Here is a 10,659-nt window from a genome sequence, read left to right as displayed (position 1 = left end):
TTTACAAAGCCAAAGCCATATCAAATTATAATGAGATTCACACAGTTTTGCCTTTCACTACCAAATTCGATGGATATCTGGATCCACATTACATGTAAAAAATCAAATTTAGTATGAGCTTTTTACCATCTAAATCCGAATTCGAATCCAAATCCTTTTAGACAATATCCGATTAGTCGGATCTGCTAATAGCCTCATATTATCCGAATCCGATCCGTTTACATTCTCTGACTCCACACCGAACCCGACCCGGAACTGCCAAAACCGCCCCGTTGAGCGCCCGCTTCCGGCATCGGAACTCCAACCAGAGAGCAACTATAAATACCGCGGACCCCCCCTCCCCGGCGAGTCGATCTCCCGCTCTCCCTGCGATCAAAATGAGCGCCAATCGCCAGCAATTGATCGACGACCTCTCCGACCACGTCGCCCTCTACCACGCTTCCTCCTCCTCCTCTTCCTCTTCCTCTTCTGCAAACCCTAGAAACGCCATCCTCGACTGGTTCTCGTCCCTCACCGTCTATCAGAGGCAGGCCGCCCTCACGGCCGTCGATCCCGCATGGACCCGCCTCCTCCTCCAGATGCAGTGCCGCCTCCTCCGGAGCGGCCACGGCTTCTTCATCATCCTCCCAGACGTCCCCTCCGGCGACCCGCCACTCCCGAGCCTCTGCTTCCGGCGATCCCGCGGCCTCCTCGCTAGGGTTAGCTTTTCGAATCCCTCCGAAGAAGCCCTAGCTCGGAGCGTACGCCTCTTCAGCTCCAGGGAAGGCGAAGGCGCGGTCGGTTCCTGTTCCCCCATCGATACGGTCACCGTGTCGGAAGATTTCGTTAGGGATTTGGAGGGTTTCGCGGCGGTGATGGACGGGGTCTCCAACGGGGAGTTCTTGAGGGGGCCGGCGGTGCCCACGGCGACAGAGTGGGAGGAGTTGCCGTGGTTGAAGGCGAAGGGGTACTATAGCATGGAGTCCTTCGTGATGAATAAGATGGAGCTGACTTTGAGGTTTTCTTGGGCTAATTCACGGGGGAAGAAGCGGGGAGTGAAGGTGAAAACGGGGGCGAATGCTGCAGGGGTTGTGGAGAACGTGCTCTCCAGAAAGAGGGGTTGCATAGATTGGTGGAATGGGCTGGACGATAGGATCAAGAAGCAAGTCTTCTACGTGGTTTCACGGAAGGCGACCAAAGCGTTGGTAAGTCGCTTCGCTTTTGTGTTTGTTCTTTTTTTCGCATTCCTCTGCTTGAAGTTGTTTTCTGGCAGCATTTTTAGAGAGACGTTGCAGATTGTAGATGGTGTGAGCCATCGATATTTTCTCTCTTTCCATGTTATTATCTCGTGGAAACTTGCAGCGTTTTAGATGCACACAGACGTATTTGGAAAGAATGCACTTAGAATTCGAATTTCAATCCAAGGGGTTACGATGGTGTAGTTCTATCATCTCATTTTACTTGCATGCATACGTGTGTGCGTGTGTTTGTGTCTGCGTGCATACGCATGCTGGGGCGTGCTTGCATATGCGTGTTGCGTCATGCGTGCACATGCGTTTGTGCATATAGTGTATTCAAGTGTCAATGCGTGGCTGTGTGTATGTGTGTGTGCGCGTGTGGAATCTCATAGATGGAATTTAATTATTTCATATAATTTCAATATCAAAATATATGCAAATTCATGTATACACGAGTTGGCAAAAACTTGCCGTTTATCAAGTTGTGTGTATTTATATATATGTGTGCATATAATAATTATGTATGCACACGTATGCTTAATTGCACTAATTTGATAAAGCGTGTGTGAGGTTGGATCATTGAAAAATCTGTTTTGACCAAACAAATTCAGAATTTGCATAGGTGTGAGGTGTTAGCTTCAAGGCGTAGTGAGGTGTGAGCCTCTAATTTTCAATGTGTAAAGTTAATAAAATATAAAAAAGTAACTGTAGAATGAAGTACTTCGTTAACTATAAAGCATAAATAAATGGTAGTTATTGCAAATGATTACGGAAAAGCAAATTTATATTGTAATCTATGACTAAATTTCTTCTTGGTTTTCTTTTCTAATTTTTGACATGATATCCTACCGAGATTAAACAAACTCATCATTAATTTTATATGTATGGACAATATTTTCATCAAACCACAAACCAAAGAAGCTTGAAGAAAGAACAAACATGCGTTTAGAATAAAAAAAAGAAATATCATATCAAAATACACAAGACCAAAATACAAATTAAAAACATTATTGCCTTCAACTAATTTTTGTTGAAAAGAATCCCATCTTTTTTGTTTCGTTTTGTGTCAATTGAAACTGTAGGTTATTTGTCAGTTTTCCTATAATTTTTTAGGCAACTTTTAACATTCAAATAATGAAAAAATCCTGCATGTCCTTTTTTACAATTTACCTTTTTTAGCATTAAAGATGAGTTAAACTTTTATTCTTTTTAAATGTTTAAGTGTATATTGATATAAAAAGTTGACCCTCATAGTAGGTAACTAGCCCTCTTTGTAACTACTATTAGTAACTTACCAGTATTAGTTATTTTATTGACTTTTGAGAGAGGTGTGGGCCTCTCAGAGGCCCATGCCTCATTGAGAGGCCTAAGCCTCTGGGGCGTACATTGTGGAAAGATTTCTAGGGTATAGGCCTCTAATGCCTCTTGAAATGCCCTTAAAAACTGTGTATATCTATGTCAAATAGGTACGGGGACAAAGGGTATGACACGGCAATTTGTATAAGTATGGGTATTGTGCGACTATATATATATATTGTGTGTGTGTGTTTTGTGTATGTAAACAAGTAACAATTGGAATTATGTCAAATCATGTCAAATACTTCAAAGAAAAAGCAAGTTTTAGGTTAAAAAGGGTTATGGTTATCGGGTCTAATCTGGCCCTTACTGCATCCAGTCAGACCTGTATCCAGACGTACCAGTGCCCATACCTGTGTCAGACATGGGAACCAGCCCCTTCCAGATGAACGTACGATACATATCTGATCCTTGTATATATTTCTGTGTAAAGTCAACTGAGTAATGCTTTTAAGATGGAAAACCAAAAACATGCTGTGTTCTAGGACACTAGACCACTTCTTGGGGCACATTAGAAGAGCCAAACTAATATCTGTTTGAAAAAATGTTATTGATGGTCATGTGGCATGCTGATTGGATTCATTTATTGTGTTTTTGTTAAGTGCTTGACCCACATATTTTTCAAAATTTCTTTGTGGCAAATGAACATGATGTATGATTTATCATAAGTGTTGGAGAGGCTTCATTGTATGATAAGGTCATTGATGGATGTAACAATGCCAGGTTACTGAGGCTGTGGCTGGTAGAAGTGATGTTTTGAAGGACAGAAGAGACTATTATAGTGTAGATGCAATCCAAGTACATCGGCACCACATATCTCCAGTGTGGGAGAGGACTATTCAAATGGTTTCTCAAGTTGACCCAGTGCTCTTGGATGTAGTCTCAACCTCCCAACCATCTTCATCGTTGGCTAATATTTTTAATGGATTGTTTTTACTCCAGGAGCTTTTTGCTTCAATACTAGTTTGGCAGCATCATGAGGTTGACACAGAAAAACTTTTCTTTAGTTCACTGGCCTCAATTCCTACCCTTTCAGATAGTATGCTTAGGAGAATCAGGGAGTTTCTTTTGCGTTTGTCGAGTGACTGTATAAAGCTTGAGCTTCTGGACAATCTGAACATGAAACCTCAGCTTAACAAATCCATCAAGAAGTCTGATGCAGGTCATGCGAAAGGAAAACAGAAAGGCTCCCGACGAAAGAGCACATCTCAGAAGAAGCAGTCTCCTCTGGTTGATGTTACATGCCTAAAGCCTTCTGAGGTTTTATTTTTCCTCATTTTTTAGGGGTGGTTCTGTTTTATAAATCTGAACTAAGAAGGTTTTTTGATCACTGATTGTCTTGGGTGAATCTCCAGGAACATGGATGCAAACTTATTGAGGGGTGCAACCATGGCAATCTGCCACAGGCTACTTGGATGCAAGCTGGCACTACTAATAACATGGTTAATGCTGTGACACTACATAATGATCATTCAGAAGCCAATTCATCTGCAGAAACGGAGATGGTAATCATTGTTCTGAATTATCACTCTCTTTGATATTAAAACCACAGCTTTGATTTTATTTATTTATTTATTTGTTTTGCTAGAAACTTTCTGAAGGATTAATTGATAATAATGCCCCTGTTGCTCACTTGAGGAGAGGGAAAACAAGCTCCAAGAGTAAAAAGAGCAAGTCAAAATCCAAAAGATCATGTGAAGATAACACCGAAGGCCTTGTGGATAGACATCAATTGTCTAATAATCCTTCCTCCAGAACTAGCAGTGGGCAGCATCAGCAAATACAGTTTGTGGCAGCAGTGGTTAATCCTCATATTGATCATGATCTCTCTGATACTATAAATATTGCTCAGTTTTCATATAATTCAAGTGCTTGGGATGCTTCCATTAAGGGGGATGATATTGATGCTACTCTAGATGTCCATGAAGATCTTGAAGTGCATTCTGCAGTTGGAAAAACTGATCGATATTTTGGATGTTCGAGTTCAAGCATAACGAATCCTTCTGAAGGAGTATGCAACTGCTCATTCACTTCTGACTCGAGAGACAAATGTGAAGATGTCCCAAGTAATCAAGGTTCACCAGACACTAATATAAAAAATATTGCTGTATGTTCTGAGCTAAATAGTAGTGTGTGTTCTGCCTTGTCTATAAGGAATTCTTCAAATAACATTTCTGTTTCAGATGACGTTTCAGCTGCGGAGCAGTCAGGCATTCTAATATGTTCTAAAGATAATGAGCACAATAAACCAGAATGTGCACCTGGCAATCGTTTGCCAGTGGTATCACCTGGGCGGCCAAACTTTTTAGAAACTGTTATTCCATCTAAAGAAACTGCACTTCTGCAGGTGAGCAAGGATGATAATTACCATGCCAATGGCAATGCAGGATTTGGTGGAAGAAGAATAAATGAATGGCCAAATGTGTCACATTTTCCTTGCCCATCCGTCAATGCACAATACCTCCCAGCTGCTACAGATAGATTGCACTTGGAAGTGGGATGCAACTTACATAATAATTTCCAGCAGTCTATCATATCCATGGAATACACCACAAATAATTCGGTTGTTGAAGATAGCAGCACAATGATGTCCTCAAGATCTCTTGCAGTGAGTTTAGATTGGCCTCCTGCTGTTAAAAGCAATAATAGATTAAGCCTGTCTCTGTCACATAACGTCGATTCTGGATTTGTTCCAAGATTGCAGCCTTCTTTACACTCTGGTTTTACTGCCTACGGAGCACAATGCAGTACAGCAAAAAGTAAGGATGAGAAAGCTTGTATAGGCGAAGGGGTGGATCTTTATGAGTCAAAAAGTGTAGATCTGTCCGATGATTTTGAGGGACATTGGCTTTCGGAGGAAGAGTATGAGACACATCCATTTTCTGACAGGGACTACAGTCAGTTCTTCGGTGGTGGTGTTATGTACTGGAACACATCTGATCTTGCTGGAACAGGATTTTCAAGGCCTCCTTCTCTTAGTTCAGACGATAGTTCTTGGGCACGACATGAAGCTGATTTGAATAGAGCAATAGATGAAATTGTTGGGGTGCCTGGCTTATCTTGTTCATACAGTACCAATGGTTTGGCTTCTCCACCTGCTTCCCCATTTTGTCCTCCATTTGATTCTTTGGCACCTGGACTCCAGTCAGTTGGTTATGCTATGCCAGGGAATGAGGTTAATGGGATGATGCGCCACTCTTCCTCTATGATACCAGAAGAAGAGAAAGTCTCTGGCTCGTTGACGAACCAAAATGTTGTTTCTGTAGAAGGGATGCCAAGGGATGCATTGCCTTGCCCTATATTGCGTCCCATCATCATTCCAAATTTATCAAGGAAAGGTTCAAGGTCAGACTTCAAGGTAAGTCTTGATCATAGTAGCCCCTGCATACCTCGCACTCGAAAGGATTACCCTCGAATAAAACGGCCTCCATCACCTGTAGTACTTTGTGTTCCACGTGCTCCACGGCCGCCTCCCCCTTCTCCTGTTGGTGAATCAAGAAAGCAGAGGGGCTTCCCTACCGTGAGGTCTGGAAGCTCCAGCCCTAGGCACTGGGGCATGAAAAATATGTATGTAGATGAAAAAAGTTTTGAGGAAGGTAAAACATGTGTAGATGGTGCAGAAGTTTTTTGGCCCTCATGCCCAGGCAAGTGTCTTACTAGCACAGCGCTGATGCAACCTGTACCTGGTTCCTTGCTACAAGATCGTTTGCTTGCAATCTCACAGCTATCCCTGGATCAGGAACATGTAAGTGAATATCATGGAAAATTTAAAAGTATTATCACATGTGCATGTAATATTATTCCCTTTTGTATAAATTTAAATTGATTCATTCCAGCCGGATGTTGCATTTCCGCTTCAATCTCTGGAGTTACAGAAATCTCCTGATCTTAAAGCATCTTTGGCTTTGATGCATGGTCTTCTTCATGAAGAAATTGATTTTTTCTGCAAGAAGGTTGGTGCTTATCTCTTGATTTCCCGCTCATTGTATGTTCTCCTTTGGTGAATGTTTTTGGAAAATGAATTCCAGCTGCCATCTATAATTTATTTTAGACCGCTGTTGCATGCTATTGGACATATGATTGAGTCACATTCTCTCTATGCGGATGTTTCTGCATCTTTCAGATGACCAGGCCTATTTGGTAATTTCTAGCATATGCGCTTGGCACCTTTGGCTGGGCGTTTATTTGGTAAATCTGTGATCAGTTGGAAAGCTTGCTATTTTGATGAATATATTTTCTGGCAAAGGAAAAGGGAAAAGTCTTCCTAATGTTATGTTTAAATGGTAGTTTGCTCATTTAGGTGATGCCCTTGCTGTCTTTTCTTTTTGGCTTTATTTTCTGCTGTTATTTTATTATAGAGGGCAGTCTTGCTAATGACTATTCAATATATTTATTTTATTAAATTCCAGCCATGTAGAAAAGAAGCTTCTTGGGCTGTACAATCTTGTTTTAGCGTTTCATTAGTGCTTGTTGCTTAACAGTATCTAGGCTTGGCTTCTGTTTTTTTAATTCAAAGTGCAATGCTAAAGGTGTTTGGAGGTTATTGATACATCCATGATGACATGTCACAGCAATACCTCCCTTCATGTTTCTGCTTGCCTTCCCGAATGCTTATTCCACCTGAATTTTTTTCTTCTTTTGCCCCCTCTTGCTTTGTGGACTTTAATAATTATTATGATGCTTAATATTGCATCTATCTTCTGGTTCATTAAACTCCTTTGTATACTTTTATCTGTTTCTTCATGACGGTAGGTTGTATGGACAGTGCCAATCGGTGCTTCACATTTTGTATGACAATATTTCTTTAGCATAATTATTTTCTTTGTTTGTTGCTGATTATTGCTGTCTAGTTATGTTTGGAGTGCTTGTCACATGATCTGTGGTGGTGCAACATGTGAATTCGTCATATGGATTTGGGCCTGTTTATTCAGGCCTTTGGGGTGCTGAGAGGAAATAGCTGATATATTTATGAACTTGCTTATTTTGTATTGTAATCCCTAACACATTTCATTATTCAAAGTGAAGTATATTTGCATGTTATAAGTGCCATGTTTTCAAGTTTTTTTTTTTTAATGTTTCAGCTAATAAGGGAACAGCAATACTAATAGTGGTTCATCTTCTTATTGGTAATGTCAGGTTGGTGCTGAAAATATAATGAAAAAGCCATATGTTAATTGGGCTGTCAAGAGGGTTTCTCGATCTCTTCAAGTGCTCTGGCCACGTTCAAGGACAAAGATATTTGGTTCAAATGCAACGGGTTTGGCACTTCCAACTAGTGATGTGGATCTGGTTGTGTGTTTACCCCCTGTACGAAATCTGGTAAGGACCTTACTAAGATGCGCTAAGCATTGTCTTGATCTTTTCCTGGAGGATGTGTTTTCCATCAGAAAAAAACTGAAAATGAAGAATTCATCTGCCAGGAGCCCATAAAAGAAGCTGGAATTTTGGAGGGTCGTAATGGTATTAAAGAGACATGCCTTCAGGTAGATTCCCCCCTTCCCCCTCCTCTTGTAAGTTTTTCTTTCAAGTGTAACTCTGTAATCCCCAAAGTAATTATCGATTTTTTAACGAAAAAAATTTCACTAATTTCTTATTCCTTATTTCTTTTTTGAAAACACATCGGAAGGCTGTTCTTTCTTTAAAACTCCTTTTTGAATGCAGGTTTCCAAACCAGGATCCAAAATCACATAACAATTTTTACACTTATGCAAAAACATAAAAATCATTCATTTTACAAAATGTAACTTGTACAAAATGTTTATCGATACATCGATGCACAAAATTTCCAAAAACTACAGAAGCAGTCTCATGTCCACGTCCATTGATGTTCATGATTCGTCCATGTGTCCTCCGCTGCCACATCCGCCTATCGCTGGGCACTTAAAACAACAACAATCAAAGGAGTGGGACAATACATGTCTCAGTGTGACCGAACTATTGTGCGCGAGCAACAACTAGGTAGTAGCACGAGGTCAAAACAATTGAAAAACCACTTGGCCAAATTCCATTTCTCAAACAAGAATTATCGACCCTCAACTCATCAGGTGAAACTCACACTGGGAAATAAACTCAGGACGAGTCAACCCTATTGAACCAAGGGTCAACCCTCAACTATGGTTAAACCTCTCTCAAAGAACGAGGAGTCAACTCTTCACTCTCGGGGGTCGACCCTTAGAACAGAACATAACACAAAACAAAAGAGGAGTCAACCTTCCTAACTCAGGAGTCGACCCTCAGACCAACTGAACCACCAAACTGAATCAAAGAAGAGTCGACCCACCCAACTCAGGGGTCGACCCTCAGGACCAAATTGAATCCCATTAGGAGTCAACCCTCTCACACTAGGGTCGTTCCTCAGCTATACACTAACAACTTTGTCAACAAAGAGGAGTAGACCCTTCACTTCTAAGGGTTGACCCTCATACAAACTAATCAAAACTAATTTACAGGGAGTTGACCCACTTAATTCAAGTGTTGACTCTCAGATATACCGAAATTCACTCTGAGTCGACCCTCCCCTACTCATGAGTCGACCCCAGACATAGATCACTATGCATACCTACATGGATGGGAAATTTATTCATCCTTTATTTAGTTGCTTTTGCATTACATGCCATGCTCATACACAAATTTTGTTACGATCTTGTTTACAACCAAGAGGGCACCACTCCCCCATCACTATGGGCATCATCGCGCCATTCAAGGGGTGTTCTTTCATCAATTTCTTTTGATTGTTAAATCCCTAGGTGGTTACTGTGACGCTTGCACCAGAGTTCGAGACCTTTCGTCAAGGCATCCCTCTCCTTGGGACAACAAAGTCCATGACACTTTTCGTCTCTCTCTGTGTTGTCGTAGTGCACTACTAAGGCTTATTGCAGTAGCTCCACCCCCGCATTGAGTATCGGAGTCCAGTGTTCCCTAAGCCACCGTGATTGGGAACAGTTCTCTACAATCCAAAAGACAAGAACTCAATAGATACATCTAGGGTCATCACCCTAAAATTTTTAACTGTACATATTCATGTATCTTCCTTTCGTTGGTATTACTATCCTCGTAATACTCGTTAATGAAATTAGTGGGACTCCACATCCACATGCAACACACATCATACAATATGAAATATGCATCTATGCACGAATTGGGTCCCTCTTAGACCAACCGAAATCAAGTTAGTGTTTCATGGCACAAAGATTGATCAAATCAACAAACATTGGTCCCATCGGCCCATACCCAATTGCTTCAAGCTGGTTCCTGCGAATCGACTCACCTCCTGCAGAGTTGACTCTAGCTCTGTAGTGGTCCACTCAACACAATATCAAATCTAAACGGAGTTGCAGGGATCAACTCTGATACAAGAGTCGAACCTTTGTCCCCAAAAGAAACACAAGACAGAAACATAGAAATGAGGTGTCTACACTTGATCTGCAAAAGTCAACCCTTGGGGACAGAGCAAAATGCATAGACATGAGGGTATTGACTCCTGATCTACATTTGTCAACCCCAGACAAGGCCAAACCAAATTTCCATGTTTCAAAACAGAGTTTCAAACAAAAATTTCATGGATTTTCATCATAAAACACAAGGTGAACAGTTCTATCATTAATTTCTACGAGAAAAAACATGTTCAAGATTGCATTCAAAACTCATACCCACTTAAACATGCAGGTATGCTTTAAAAACACCATTTTCTAAACATTAAACAGTCATGGGCATGCTAGATTTCCACAAAGTTCTGATCTTAACATGGTTTGTTCCTCACAAGTACTTCCTAAAATCAGGTAGCATACCACGGATTTTACTCGATATAAAAACACTCAGGAACTACACATAAAATCACCTACCAAAACATGCCAAAAATCAAGGAAACTAGTATGGTTTCCAACACAAATTCTTCTTCATGCTACAAGCCCCTAGAGGTTCATGAAGAAAAGGGATTCCAAAACATAAATTCCTCTACATGCATACTTGCACCTAGGGGGGTCACGGAGTACAGGGATCACACCTTGATTAATGTAAGAAAACCAAAGAATCCACCCAATAATACGAGCTATGAGCCCCCAGGTTCGCAAAAACTCTCAGTTCCCTG

General features: G+C 41.0%; 1 protein-coding gene across 3 annotated transcripts in view; it reads left to right on the top strand.

The window, feature by feature from the left end:
* Nucleotides 1–357: 357 nt before the first annotated feature.
* LOC149819420 (uncharacterized) overlaps nucleotides 358–10,659 on the top strand; it is a 64,551-nt gene continuing 54,249 nt past the window's right edge. For 2 of the 3 annotated variants that reach the window (XM_089985988.1, XM_089985990.1), the window contains exons 1-7: nucleotides 358–1,184; nucleotides 3,297–3,833; nucleotides 3,929–4,078; nucleotides 4,162–6,318; nucleotides 6,410–6,526; nucleotides 7,710–7,892; nucleotides 7,994–8,056. In XM_089985988.1, coding sequence (XP_089842114.1) covers nucleotides 378–1,184; nucleotides 3,297–3,833; nucleotides 3,929–4,078; nucleotides 4,162–6,318; nucleotides 6,410–6,526; nucleotides 7,710–7,892; nucleotides 7,994–8,056 — 4,014 coding nt within the window. In that variant the 5' untranslated portion in view covers nucleotides 358–377. The remainder of the gene's footprint in view (nucleotides 1,185–3,296; nucleotides 3,834–3,928; nucleotides 4,079–4,161; nucleotides 6,319–6,409; nucleotides 6,527–7,709; nucleotides 7,893–7,993; nucleotides 8,057–10,659) is intronic. The other variant, XM_089985989.1, reaches the window with a different exon arrangement.

The sequence above is a fragment of the Nuphar pumila genome, chromosome 13 (assembly GCF_984573655.1).
Source record: "Nuphar pumila chromosome 13, dmNupPumi1.hap1.1, whole genome shotgun sequence".
Lineage (NCBI taxonomy): Eukaryota > Viridiplantae > Streptophyta > Magnoliopsida > Nymphaeales > Nymphaeaceae > Nuphar > Nuphar pumila.
The sequence above is the reverse complement of the archived record's forward strand: the minus strand, read 5'-3'. Positions and strand labels throughout refer to the sequence as shown.